This window comes from Malaclemys terrapin, chromosome 3, assembly GCF_027887155.1.
Source record: "Malaclemys terrapin pileata isolate rMalTer1 chromosome 3, rMalTer1.hap1, whole genome shotgun sequence".
Classification (NCBI taxonomy): domain Eukaryota; kingdom Metazoa; phylum Chordata; order Testudines; family Emydidae; genus Malaclemys; species Malaclemys terrapin.
The window spans coordinates 93,087,873-93,103,041 of record NC_071507.1 but is presented as its reverse complement, the minus strand read 5'-3'; the positions used below and the strand labels follow the sequence as shown (position 1 = coordinate 93,103,041).

At 43.6% G+C, this 15,169-nt stretch overlaps 1 protein-coding gene across 4 annotated transcripts in view; it reads left to right on the top strand.

Moving 5' to 3' along the window:
- TIAM2 (TIAM Rac1 associated GEF 2) overlaps window positions 1-15,169 on the top strand; it is a 323,237-nt gene that overhangs the window by 214,381 nt on the left and 93,687 nt on the right. For all 4 annotated transcript variants that reach the window (XM_054022224.1, XM_054022226.1, XM_054022222.1 and 1 more), the window contains 3 exons: window positions 1,416-1,851; window positions 11,063-11,235; window positions 13,476-13,700. In XM_054022224.1, coding sequence (XP_053878199.1) covers window positions 1,416-1,851; window positions 11,063-11,235; window positions 13,476-13,700 — 834 coding nt within the window. The remainder of the gene's footprint in view (window positions 1-1,415; window positions 1,852-11,062; window positions 11,236-13,475; window positions 13,701-15,169) is intronic.

Sequence of the window (15,169 nt, the reverse complement as noted above, 5' to 3'; positions counted from 1 at the left end):
GAGCTATTTACAGCCCCTGGGTATTTTCAAGTAAAATTTGTTAATTTTTTTTTCTATACAAAAGGCAGCAAATAGTTTTTCTCTTGCTTATTCTTTAAGCATAATGTATTTTTTAAGAATGTCAATAATATACAGTTGGATGGGAGATAAATCCTTCCATCAGACTGGTGGGATGGTTCTTCTTGACAGTGGAATTTAGCTTGAAGAGCCCAATCTTGTGAAATACTAAGACACCTGAGTGCCCACTGAAGTCACTGGGCATTAGGGTGACCAGACAGAAAGTGTGAAAAATTGGGATGGGGTGGGGTGGGGGGTGGGTAACAGGCGCCTATTTAAGAAAAAGCCCCAATATCGGGACTGTCCCTATAAAATCGGGACATCTGGTCACCCTACTGGGCATTGAGGGCGCTCAGCACCTTGCTGAGTCAGGCCATGAGGCTCAGATCTTCCATATAGACAGACTATTTCAGGAATGAGTGGACATCCCACATCACCAACGTGGAATTAAAATCATATGTAGAACTTAAAAGGGAACTGCCCTGCCCGGTTGCAGAAGAAATGAAATTGCATCATACAAGCATGAGTCATACAAATGGATTTCATAATACACTGCTGGATCTAGGAGTCAAGCCCTCACTGAAATAGCAAGGTCTACAATCTTTAAAAAATATACACCACTGCATATTAAAACCTGGATTCGTGCAAACCATCCAACACACTTTCTTTTAGTTTTAAAATGAAGTTGAGCACATTTATCTTGGCAGATAGTTGGTGAGTTCAGTGCGTTTAAAAATATTTCAAATTTCAGACTGACATGTTTCAGATCCTCAGGAGGCAAAATCAGCCTACCGCCATGAAAGTAATCAATTTACATCTGTTAATCCAAAGATCCAAAGTTTTTAAATGGTCAGATATTGAAACCTTGGTACCTAGATTGAATTTAATTTCACCCATTATAAAACCCCTGTAATAAGCAAAACTAGTCTTGTCAGTGTTACTGTTATAGTCAGGTCGATGTGTAAAAGACAATGTCCCTGTTTCACGATGCTCAGGAAAACAGATTAATTCACCGTTGTCAGGAGTATATGGTACTATTCACAATGCCCACTGGGCTGTTGGAAATCAAATCACAGCAATTATCAATGAGTTCTGAGATTGATTGATTGATTGATTTTTGGGAGGCCTGTTGAGTCAGCAAACATTGCTGGTTTAGCAATTAGCCTTACTGGGATTCTGTTGAATAAAAATGTTGCAGTAATACTGACAGTAGCAAAGATTGCTGGGATTAACAGGCACCATCACAGTGCAAGCAGGCACACTTTGATGGAATTTACAATGACAAAACATGAAACAAACTAGATGCTATAAAATATGTCTCTTTGCCATAGATTACTTGCAATTTGCATTATTTACAGGAGCCAAAATCCAAAGATCTGAGTGAGTACTTTGACAGCAGAATTGATAACCTCGCTACGAACACTCTGGCACCTTCACAGATGTCTGGTTTACTGTGGTCACCTGGCTCTGGCCACATTCTGCCCCAGAGAAGTGAATCCACTAATGCGATCAGCAGTGATGCCCTGAGGCAGAACATTTATGAAAACTTCATGAGGGAGCTGGACATGAGCAGGACTAACGTTGAGAATACGGATACATCAACAGACACAGAGGACTCCAGCAGTGAATCACTCAGTTCCTTAGAGCAGCTGGATCTGCTGTATGAGAGAGAACAAGGAGTTGTGCGTAAAGCAGGGTGGCTCTTCTTCAAGCCATTGGTAACTCTACAGAAGGAGAAAAAACTTGAGCTGGTTGCACGGAGAAAGTGGAAACAGTATTGGATAACACTCAAAGGTAAATCATTGTTAAACTCTTTTAACCTGCCAACACAGGTGCTATCCATTGTTGGGTGGTAGGTTTTTTTTTTTTTTTTTTAAATGAAACCTAGATAACATTTTGAACTGAAACTTAGCCCCTGAAGACCTAGGCTTTGTCTACACTAGCACTTTTGTCTGTAAAACTTTTGTCGGTCACGGGTGTGAAAAAACACTCCTCCGACCAACAAAAGTTTCACCAACAGAAGTGCCGGTGTGGACAGTGATATGTTGGTGGGAGACACTGTCTTGTCGACATAGTTACTGCCGCTTGTTAAGGGTGGTTTAATTATGCCAATGGGAGCACTTTTGCCAGCCTAGACCAGATACATGGGAAACCTTACAGCAGCGCAGTTGCAGGGGTACAGCTGTAGGGTCTGTAGTATGGACAAAGCCTAATTCAGGTAGATACTTAAGTCTATGCCTAACTTTAAGTACACAAGTCATCTACTCACACACTTAAAAATAGGTATGTGCTTAAGTACCTTCCTAAAAGTGGGCCTATATTTGCACCTTCAGCTTTGGGTGGGCAGCCCTGCATTTGATACTGAAATTGGGTAATTACCAGCTCTCTGATTTATGGACTCATGCAAAATTGGGTATGTGTCAATTTAGAGGATGCATGTGATAATTTTGCCGTTAAAATCAATTCTGGACCTGTCACAGGGTGACTAGTCCCTATAAGGCAAATTGGCCCAGTTCCTTTTTGACAAGGTAGGCGCTTCCCACTTGGGCCTGTTCGGGGGTAAGGGAAAGGCACCTGATACTAATGAAAGGGAGGATGGGAAATCTCTGAAGGGGAGGGAACTCTCTGGAATGGATAGTGGAGACTGTCCAGACCCGAGAGGCTTGGGCAGGCGCCCAGGAGGGGCTGGAGAAGATAACTGCAGGAAGGTTTCAGACTCCTGCGAGGGACCCTGGGTCTAGGGTCAAACCACAGACAGAAGTGACTGGATGTTTTGGGGAAAAGACCTGGAGGGTTGGACTATGAGAGAGGAGTGACAGCCTACAGACTGAGGGGTCAGGTCAGTGTTCCCTCTAATTTTTCCCATGCATGTACATGAATTTTGTTATATGCACCAATATGGAGGTGATGTGTGTCACATCACCTCCATATTGGTGCACATAACAAAATTCATGTGGTGGGGTGAGGCCAAGGGGTTCGGAGTGCGGGAGGGGGCTCTGGGCTGGGGCAGGGGTTTGGGGATGCAGGAGGGTGAAGGTTCCAGCTGGTGGTGCAGGCTCTGGGGTGGGGCCAGGGACGAGGGGGTTGGGGTGCAGGCTGCCCTGGGCTACAGCAGGGAGAGAGGACTCCCCCCAGCTCTCTCTCCCTGCAGCAGCACCTGGGCTGGGGGAGAGAGGCACCTTTCCCCACTGCGGCAACTCCAGGGCTGCAGTTGCGAGATAGGGGCCTCTCCCCTGGCCACGGCAGGTCCGGGGCTGGGAGAGAGATGTCTCTCCCCGCCATAGCCCTAAGCTCCTGCGTGGCACGTAATAGGCTGCTGCGTGGCCGTGCAGCTTAGAGGGAACTTAGGTCCTGGTGATAACATGAGTCCTGCATGAAAGGATAACATCTTACCCCCAAAGCTGGTGAAGGCTTACTCAAAGTAGTCCCCCTGGTGATACTCACACTGTCTTGTCAATTGTTTGAAATGGGTCACCTTGATTCCATTGAACTCATTAGCACTACAAAAGTGATTTTTTTCCCTCCCTTCTTGTCAACTGTTGAGAATAGCCCACTTTCACCTTCATTGAATTGGCTCGTTACCACTGACCCCCCACATGGTAAGGCAACTCCCATATTTTCATATGCTATGTATTTATACCTCTCTAATGTATTTTCCACGCCATGCATCTGAGGTTTTTAGCCCACAAAACCTTATACCCAAATAAATTTGTTAGTCTCTAAGGTGCCACAAGGACTCCTCATTGGTTTTTGTCGAAGAAGCAGAATATGCTTGGTTTTTGCCATGGACCATAAAAGGATAGCCTGAGGAAAAAGGTGTCTAGCAGGACTTGAGGTGTGGCATCTGTCCTGGGTTTGGGAGTCGGGACAGACTGGGGAACAAGTAAGCAAACTGAGGTACAGCATGCTTGCAGGGCTGGGACCGTCCAGGAGGGAACGCAGTATTGCCAACCTCAAGAGGTCAAAAATCATGAGTTGGATCCCCAGAAATCATACGACTGCCCCAAACAATCATGAGATTTTAAAAAAATAGTGTCTTTTCAGTCTGTTTTTTGATTGTTGAACTGCCCCTGCAGTATTGCCAACTCTCTCTCCAATGTGTTGGGTAAGGTGTTTTGGTGCCTCTGATGTAGGACTCTCGCACCTTTGCATGTCCCTATCCTGCAATTCATCTTGCCCTCACCTTCAGTTCAACTGCCCCCAGCCCCCCATCAATTCAGATTCCCCCCCCCCGGCTCCCCCAAGCCTCACCACTGTACCTCCTGGCATTCTTCACCCTTCTCCCAGGCCTGGGAGGGCTGTAATGGGGTCCCCACTCCCCCTTTCCAAGCTGAGGGTGAGGCACCTCTGGGGGCTCTTCACCCCCCTCTGCCCCTTCCCAGGATGGATGCTGCAGTTTGGGGGAAAGAGGAGCAATATCACCATCTTGCCCGTGTTTTTAAAGGTGGCGGTGGGGGCGGGAGAGAGCAGAGTTGAGCTGAGCTGCTGGGCTCTTTGCTCCCCCCTCCTCCCCTGTGAGAAAGGTGATCGTAGGGGAGAGATTCTGCTGGCTTCTGGCTCAATTTCGCAATGGGACTGGAGTTTCTCGTATCATCACAAGTCGTGCTCCAGCACTCTCTGAAATCCCATTGCTCTAAAAAAATGTAATAATCATGAGAGTTCCCAGTACTGGGGATACTGTGTGGCAGGGCCAGATTATTAAAAAGTGGAATCCCACTTGCAGCCACAAAATTGTTCATGTGTGCATCTAAGATTGGGTGACTTTCTAAAAGATATGCTCTGGTTTAACCAGATGTTACTCTTAATGAAATTCTATGGCCTATATTATACAAGAAGTCAGGTTAGGTAATCAAGATGGTCTGACCTTAAAAATCGGAGTGTCTGTAGTAGGACATAGAAATGACTACTTAGCACACAGATGGGTGCTTGTGTTCACAATTTCCTCACCTGTGCATTTTGGTGGGGGCAGAAAAGTTTCCAGTTTTTTTTAAATTTGTCCTTTTTATTTATTAGAACAATACTGACTAATTATCTGTTCCTGAGCAAAAATTTACTTTTATTTTTGGGGATACTTTTTGAGCCACTAAATGACTATGAATTCATGTACTGGAAAGCCAAAAACACTTTTATTTTTAATACTTCTACATTCCTCTTTTCGCTTATAAACACACTAGACTGGTGGTTCCCCACCTCTGGTGTCCACAACGGTATTTCAGGCTTTTGTGACAGATCCTCCTACTAATCTTCCTTCACTAATGATGAGCATCGGTGCTAGTGCCAGTGTATTACTCCTATCATCGTCCATTCACTTGCATGTGATCTAGCCCACAGCTTAGGTTACTCCAACCCCCAGTCTCAAAGGTTCAAAGCAAGCCAAGAAGCATTATGGGTTAGAAAATGCACAGCTGAATGGGGGGCCATGGACATTTCCCTGGGTTAGCTGAGGCGTTGAATTTGGAGTTTACGCATCTGTAAGTGGGTATAAATTGACTTAATATATGGGTCAAAGGAAGCCCTTGATGCACTGATGCTGTGGCACAGACAGTTCCTCGTGGTGCTGCTGCGTGGTGCACTGAGATTTCTTGAAGCCTTGATGTGTCAACACAGACAGTCAGTTCCTCAGCATCATGGCCCTGGCTGTCCTGTGCACCGCATAGGCATGTCATGGAGAGCCACGTGCCTCTGTGCTACAGCACTGACACGTAAAGGGCATCCCATAGTGCTGCTGCCTTCTGTGCTGAGGGGGTTAAGGCAGTAGTGGCAGAGGAAACCCTTCTAGCACCTAAATCTCAACAGAGGGGCACTGGATTCCCTTTCTCCCTAGAGCTCTGGTACTCCCCAGTCCAGCCATGGCCCCATGTCCATGGCACAAAACTCTCTTCTCTCCTATGGCACCTCACATCCCACCGATTCCTCCCCACCCGTTGCTGTCCCACATCACCGCTGCCCTCTACACCAAGGGTTCTCAACCTTTTTCTTTCCGAGTAACCGCCCCGCCTCCCAACATGCTATAAAAACTCCATGGCCCACCTGTGCCCAATAACTGGTTTTCTGCATATGAAAGCCCAGGCTGGCATTAGGGGACAGCAAGCAGGGCAATTGCCAGGGGTCCCATGCCACAGGACAACCCCGCCGCAAAGTTGCATTGCTCAGGCTTTGGCTTCAGCCCCAGATGGTGGGGCTCAGAACCCTGGGCTTCAGTCCCATGTGGCGGGGCTTTGGCTTTCTGCCCTGGGCCCCAGTGAGTCTAACGCTGGCCCTACTTGGTGGACACCTGCTTGCGGCCCATCAGGAGCTCCCAGACTGCTGGTTGAGAACCACTGGTCTACGCTCCTCCCCACTTTTCTTCCCCCTTCTTCCCTTGCCATGAAACAGCACAGTGTGGAGTCAATCTTTTGGCGGGGGGGGGGAGAAGCTGTGGGTTGGTGGATGACTATTGTGTCGGAGCTAAGGTTGCATGTTTGCTGCTGAGTATAATGGAGGAAGTAGGTGTGTTACCAGCAGCGGATGGGTGTGAGCAAATACGTGGAGGAAAATCAACATACAATTTGTTGTGGGGAGATGGAGGAATTTAACAGGTGATTTCCTAAATTGTATAGATTACACCGCTGGGAATTGCATTTTAGTTAATATAATGCTAAATTAATAAGTAAGGAAATAGTCAAAGTAAATAGTTTCCTAGCATATTTGAGACTGGAGGAGAGAATATAATAACCTTCCCACAGGTTTCACTTTTCAAAATTATTACCTGACTCATGCATGGGTCTAGACCTGAAGAAAAATAAATACCGTGCTGTAAGTATTGGCAATGTTCAAAATGTTGCAATGTCAACTCATACAAAGTAAACCAGCAGGAAAGAAAAAAATACAGTAATTCTGCACGATAATTCTGAGATCTGTGGTTAAGCGATCAAAATGCAGTCAGACTGAGGCTGTGTCTACACTATGTACCTTTTAGCGACACAGCTGTGCTGCTACAGTCGTGCCGCTAAAAGGTGCGCAGTGTAGCTGCTCTTTGTCGGCAGGAGAGAGCTCTCCCACCGACCCCTCCCCCCAAAAAAATTCCACCCCCAGTGGGAGGTGGTAGTTTTATCGGTGGTTGAGCTCTCCTGCCGACAAAGAGCTGTTCACACCGGCACTTTTCGTCAGTAAAACTTCTGTCATTCGGGGTGTTGGTTTTTTTTTTTTTTTTTTTTCACACCCCAAATGACAAAAGTTTTACTCATGAAAGTCCAGTGTAGACAAAGCCTTAATTAACAGGTTAAATCACTTTTTTCTTTATCACTAGACTGAGGCAGTAAAATGAATCATGCCTGCAAATAGCATATGTAAAGAGAAAAAGCAGTATCTGAATACCACCCTTTCCTCACCTTTGTTTAGACACTGAAGTGTAAATATGAGTTTAATCTGTCTTTTGAAAGATTTCTTAAAGTACCAACAAAACACCTTATGCTAAATATGTTACATAATAAGACTCACACAAAACAAGTGTCTCTTGAATGCTTTTCACATGGGATTAGTGTTATAGTTACCTTCATGGTGCTGGATCTTTGTCTTTATTAGTTGTTCATAAATAGACATTTCCTTCATTTCCTTGATCATACATACACTTTACTTGTCTTGCAAAGATTTTTGTTGCCAAAATAAACTTGTCTGTGTGGATTTCAAGGCCTCCTTCTTTTATTTTAATTTATGTATTTATTTATATATCATACTATATTAAGATCAATAAACTTGCTTCAGAACTCCTTGTGTAGATTTTGATCAAATCTTGGTTTAATTGGTTCTGGAAATTTAAATAACCAAGATATAAATACATTTTTAAAAGAGCCATGTATGTGAATGAGAGCAGCATGTTTCTCTGTATTCTGTTGATATGTGTTTAATTATAAATATGCAAAAGGCTTACAACCTTCTGGTTACCTACCAAACTTGGATTTATCAGTGTCCCGAGGCCTCCACTTTACTTAGTATGCTGACAAGACCTGAGCTTGAATAGTAAACCTTTAACAAGGGGAACTCTTCTTCCCATCTGTCCCCTCTAATTAATTTATTTTAACAAGGGAAATTGCTTTCCCACCGATTCCCCCTCAGTACAAGCTTTGATCGAAACACATAGACTATAATCCGTTCCAGTGCAGCATCAGGAATAGGGAGAATGTGTGGACCTATCTATTTATAAGGATCATAGTTCTGCTGTTACTTGGCTGAACTCTAAAACATGCCCTGCTCCTCTAAAAAACCTTACTATTAGTGGAAAACAACCAGGATAAAAATATATATTAAAATACCCTTCCTTATGCTCTTTTAACACCTTGAGGGTATTAGAAAGAATTTAAAAATAATGTAATTTACACTTTTTATAAACAGAACAGTAAATCCAGATAAGTCAAAAATACTTTGAGATGGTACAGTGCTTTCTGACCGAAGAAAACTGGGAAATATATACAAGAACAAAGCACCAACCCGTTAAAACTAGGCTTGAATTCTAAACCTCTAACCCAGTCTGTGCATAACCTCATAACGCAGTTATGTCTGTGCAAGGTGTGTGTACATAGTGGCTGTAAAACGCTGCTGCTGATGTATGCAAGTGCAGAATTTGGATTTGGTACTGCTACGCCCACTCTGCTGAGCTATAAGTGACTACACTAGGCGCAGTGCCTCTTATTTCAGAGCAAATCATGCCCCTGTCACTGCATCTGCACAGAGTCCTTAGTGTGGCTCTATTGTATGGGGAAGCAGAGCATAGCAGGCTGGGGATAAAGCTGCGGCTACACTGGCCAGTGATGTCAGACACCCTAGGTGTGTATGTGTTTGTAGCGAAGGGCACATAAATGTCTGTGTAGGCTGCTCCAGCTATTGGACTGAAGTGATCTCAGTGAGGTATACTAGGGAGAGAATTCTTTCCTCTGAGTATCAACCTAGCACTCAGGACACCTGGGTGCTAATTTCTGAATTTACTGTTTATATTTAATTCACACTGGAGAATGAAATGAGACTGGTCAGATTCACTTTTGTTTCTCTTAATTCTCTAGAGATGGGTCACAACGAGAACATTGTCTCCAAACTCCATAAGTCCTTAACAGCCAACATGCACCTATTTCTATAATGGGTTAAACTGGAGAGCAGAATTCAAACAACCCTGAATTGTGAGGACATTTGAAGCTGGAGCTGGTTTTACATCTAAACTTGGTGACCCAGGTTGCACCTCCAGTTCTCATGAACTAGAATGCTGTGATTTTGGATTTCCAACACTAGTCAGGGGAACATTAAAAATGGGGGAGGAAATCTATTTTCAATTAATTATTTTTAAAAGAATGTATAAAATGGAAACATTTCTATTTGTATTTTAGGTTGTATAACATCCCCATCACACACCACCATAAGAGCACTCACACGCGCGTGTGTGCACACACATAAAGATGCACCACTATTCTCACAATCACCACTTTATAGCAAAACTTAAATTTTGGCCCTAAACTGCATTACAGTGGCTCCTAATTTGAAAAATGGTGGAAAAAGGTAGAATGTTAATCCTTGTTTGTCTCAGTTTCAAACCCTTTACTGTATATTTCTATAGTTCAGGACAGATATATATTCATAGATTAAAAAGCCAGAAGGGACCATTGTGATCGTCTAGTCTGACATCTTGTATAACACAAGCCATAGGAATTCCCTGAATTAATTCCTGTTTAAATTAGAGCATATCTTTTAGAACAAACATTCAACTTTGATTTTAAAATTGCCAGTGATGGATAATCCACCACAATCCTTGGTAAATAGTTCCAGTGGTTAATTACCCTCACTGTTAAAAATTTGCACCTCATTTCTAGTCTGAATTAGTGTAGCTTCAACTTCCAGGTATTGGATCTTGTTATACCCTTTGTCTGCTAGACTGAAGACCTCTCTATTATCAAATTTCTCTTCACCATGTAGATACTTCTAGACTGCAATCAGGTCACCCCAACCATCTCTTTATTATATATATGATTATCAGCTTAGTTACTGAGTTTTAGTTCCAGGATGAAGATGTGGCAATCGGCTATCTGGCATGTCATTCTATCTGAAAAACTGAGAATGCAGTCCAAGAAAGGGAAATCCTTTAAAACATCCAAGTTATTTGGATAGTGATCAGTGTCTTACTACAGAATTTGCAGATAGAAACAAGGGAACCAAAGTTAATCTCCAGAGATGCTTACTCATTTTCTACAGTATTTGAAGATCAAAAGTACTGAGCGTCTGCTAATCCCTTTTAGCAAATATTAAGGTTTCCCAGGTGACTGGGTGAGAGAAAACTGGCTCCATAAATGATTAAATAAACACAACAGCTTCTTCAGCTGAGCAGCCTTTCTATGTGCTCTAGCCACAGAGGTTTTCAACCTTTTTCTTTCTGAACCCCCCTCTCACCCCCAGCTCAACGTGCAATAAAAACTCTAGGGCCCACCAGTGCCACAGCAATTACTTTTCTGCATACAAAATCCACAGCCGGCATTAGGGCAGTTGCCTGGAGCCCCATGCCACAGGGGCCCCCACAAAGGTACATTGTTTAGGCTTCAGCTTCAGTCCCAGGTGGTGGGGCTCAGAGTCCCGGGCTTCAGTCTCATGTGGTGAGGCTTCAGCTTTCTGCCCTGGGCCCCAGTGAGTCTAATTCTGGCCCTGCTTGGCAGACCCCCTGAAACCTGTTCGCGGATGCCTGAAGGACCCCAGATCCCTGGTTGAGAACCACTGCTCTAGCATTTTGACATTCTAAGTTTACTAAGCTATAATTTATTTTTTCAGCCCACGTCTGTCTTTCAGGAAACATTTTTCCTGTTTAGTAGTTATCAGTTTTCCCTTCTTATTGACAAAGCCACCATTAACCTTTGCTTTTCTCTTGGTTTAGTAATACTTCTCTTTTAAACTCCAGTGGTGGACAGCAGTGTGTCTTGCATCTTAATTCTTTATTCCTACCGCATGTAGCGTAAAAGAACTTTGGAAGCTCACTTTGTTTCTCTTTTTTTCAAAGGTTGTACCCTGCTGTTTTATGAGACTTATGGCAGGAATTCCATGGAACAGAGCAATTCACCAAGATATGCTCTGTTTGCAGAGGACAGCATAGTGCAGTCTGTCCCTGAACATCCCAAGAAGGAAAATGTGTTTTGCCTCAGCAATTCTTTTGGAGATGTGTATCTATTTCAGGTAATGATATTTTTAATTTGTCTTTATATATCATATAATTAGTAATGTGCCCTGTGCTGATTGACTGTTTGCTCCATAGCTCAGTGGTTTGAACAGTGGTCTGCTAAATCCAGGGTTGTGAGTTCAATCCTTGAGAGGGCCATTTAGGGATCTGGGGCAAAAATCTGTCTGGGGATTGGTCCTGCTTTGAGCAGGGGGTTGGACTAGATGACCACCTGAGATCCCATCCAACCCTGACATTCTATGAAACAATCCTTCCCCTCCTGCTCATTTACAGTCTCTTCACCTTAGTTTCATTCCACAGCTATTCCTCTTACCCTCTCCTCCACTGCCCTGTCTCTGTCACTCCCTTTCCCTTCCCTTTTCTTTCCATTTATCTGATCCTCTCCCTTCTGCCCCCAGAAATTGTGGAATAACATGCTGTTTGCTGCAATCACTTTGTTCACACTCCCTGTGTGTTCTACTCCTTTACCACCCTGTGTCGGTCCCATCTATTTAGAGAGTAAGCCCTTCAGGGTAGGGACAGGACAGTCAGCTGCTCTGTATTTGTATAGTGCCTAGCACAATGGGGCCCATTCTTGGTTGGCCCTTGTAATAAACATGATTAATAGCAGTAAGCTATCTATCTGTGCTAATGTGTGTGTTATCTACATCTGTTTGTTTTTAAGACAAATCTTAGTCTGTACCTCAGACTTTCACTCAATCCTATCTTCAAGCAAAACTTCCATTGACGTGAATGGGGATTTTTGCCAGAGGGAGGACTGAGTGAAAACCGAGGCCATGTTCTCTACTCCATTAATGCTTTTTTTTTTGCTGGTTGGGGAAGGGAAAGGCAAGGGGTACATAAGAAGAGGTGGGAACAGGGAGTGTAACCAAGATGAGAAGCAGAGGAGAGGATAAGAGTCAGTCAAGAGAGACAGAAATGATGAGAATTAGACAGCCAAATGTCATGTGAGCGTAAGGTGAGCAGTGTACTGTGTAACAGTAGAACAATGATATTCAGATAGAGGACAAAAGAGATTGAGAAATGTCTGGTCCTGACAAGGAGGAGGGCTGCAGGCATGAAATTAAAACAATACTTAACTGTGATAACTGTTGCTGCTGTCATGATTTTAGAGCTCCTCCAGGTCTGTCACTGGTCCATTCAGGTGCATGATACTTCATCAGTGAACTCAGCCAGCCAGAGCTACAGAAATAATGGAGGGGCTGGAATGGATGGGGTTAAAGTAAGCAGAGTGTAACTTATGCTGTAAGGCATCTATTAGCACTCCACAGTTCTATACGGATGGACCCACCCCTGACTCCATTAACCTCAAAGGGAATTTTGCTTCTGCTAAATGTTGATGTTTGGAACTCAAAAAAGTAGTTAATAATCTAAGGAAACTAACCACTTGTCTATATTATTGGAGAGGTTCATAACGTTGAGCCATCCTCCTAAGGAAAAATACATTGCTGCAAAACTGTATTTTTTTAATTGATGTTTGCAGACACTTTATAAAAATGCATCCTCCCTTGTCCTTCTGTGCTCCCTCCACTAATCTGTGCTTGTTTAAATATGCAGACCCCTATCCTCAGAAATCAGTTTTGTGGCCACCATCCTTGTGACCAAATCAGATTGGAGGAAACTTACCTTCATAGCTTGTCAGTTTTACTTCTTAACTGGCTGGAGGGTTGAGCTTCACCTCCACAACTCTCAGAAATGCTCTTGTGTTTGCTGATTCTACGGCACTCACAGGGCTGTCAGGACTCACAAGTGAAAGGTTGGGTGTAGCAATCATGGGGTACATCTACATTGCAATAAAAAACCCACCACATTGAGTCTCAGAGCCTGGGTCAGTTGACTCGGGCTTGCAGGGCTCAGGCTGCGGGGCTAAAAATTGCAAAGTAGACATTAGGGCTCAGACTGGAGCTCAGGTTCTGGGACCTTCCTACCTCATGGGGTCATGGAGCCTGGGCTCCACACTGAACCTGAACATCTACACTGAAATTTTATAGTCCCACAGCCCAAGTCAGCTGACCTGGGCCAGCCGCAGCCATGCCTGGTTTTTTTCATATCACGGTGTAGACATACCCCATGAGAGACTGGAGAAAAGGCTAGCAGCAACCTACTTAACTTAACTCTACACACATGCATAATTTAAAGCATCAAGCTCTTAAAAATCAAAGCACCTGACAAAAACTTTTTAGTATCACCTAAGACCTCTTTGATTATAATGTTGCTTTCTTGATCTGTTATGTAGGCAACAAGCCAGACGGACCTGGAAAACTGGATTACAGCAATACACTCAGCTTGTGCTTCCCTCTTTGCAAAGAAACTTGGGAAAGAGGACACTGTCAGGCTTTTGAAAAACCAGACCAAGAGCCTTATCCAGAAGATTGACATGGATAGCAAGATGAAAAAGATGGCAGAATTACAGCTCTCAATTGTCAGCGACCCAAAAAACAGGAAGGCCATAGAGAATCAGGTACTACTAATAATGTATTAATTTCTGCTACTGAGTTTTGTTACACAGGCTTGACTACAAAGGCTCACCTGCTCTGGGCTCAGATTTTGTTAATGTTTCCCAGGCTTGGAGAACAAGTGTCCCTATGGATTCACACTTCAAAACAGGGAAATCACTGGCAGCTGTACAATGCCATACAAAAGACCTAGCCCGTGGTTATAGAAGCTAACTGCCTGTAAGGACAACTAATCAAGTTTCCACATATGGAAATGGATATTTCTGTAGCATGCTGCAAAAGTCAAACAAGGTCTATGTTATACTTGTGTTGGGTGAATTGCCAGACATTCCTGTCTTCTGCTCTTGTTGCTTATAGTTTATTAACTGCTCATATAAGAATTAAGAATGAAACAGCATTAACATATGGAACAAAACCAGGAGACAGTTGTGGAATCTGAATTCTTAATGTTTAGGGCGAAATCCTCTAGTCTCTTTACACAAGACTTCCAAGGCTAGCTACACAAAAGGACCTAAGCACCTAACTGTCACTTTAGGAACCTCAATCTACCCCCCGAACTCTGTAGGCACCTAAAGTTGCTCGGTGCCCAATACTAATGTTGGCAGTAAAAGTTCCTCATCTGCCTATGTTTCTGCCTCTCAGCCTATGCACAGCAGCCCCACGCCAGGTGTCTGGATGCCTAAGCCCCAAAGCAATGCACAAACCAGGGGAAGATAGGCATTTCTCTGCCTAACTTGCCTGCAGGGCCTGATCCAGTAAGCATGTTCAGACTTTGCCTACCCTATTGGACCCCTATAGCCATGCTTACACAAAACGCTGGGTGTGCGGGAGGAGGACCTTCCTCATAACTTTTAGCTTAGTGGCTAGGTTTCTCACTTCAGGCGTAGGAGGCTCCTGGTCCAGAATTTTGCAAAACAAATCAAAAGTGTGGATCCCAGTGATTTTTTTTTTTCCCTAAAAGTTAAGGGTGGCAACGCTCAGCATCACCACACCTAGATTCCTTTGTGAATCTAGCGCCTAGTGCCGGTTCTGCCTGGGTAAAGACCGAGGATCCAAAGTCAATTAAGTGAATAAAAAAACTTCCTTTGATTGAAGTGGGGTTTGGGTCAGGCCCTGAATCTTGTGACCTAAACTCAGATATGAAGCCATGATTTCCAGAGGGGAGAATCTATTGTACTATGCTACTTTATAACCTGCCGTTCAATAATAGAAGTAATGCAGGTAAATATTTACTTATTTACCCATCCATTTAAAGGAACAGACTTTAACAGTTTAGTGTGATTCATGGATACAGCCTTAATGAGGGCATATTAATTTCTCCTAATTACGTAGTCCAAGGCTTGAATATCTCCATTGTTTCCCAGTCTGGTTCACTGAAAAAATGGGCTGTAGTCTTTCGCAATTAAAATACATCACTGGCACTGCAGAAGATTCATTCCCATTAAACTTCTGTTTAAGAATGTCTCGCAAGGTC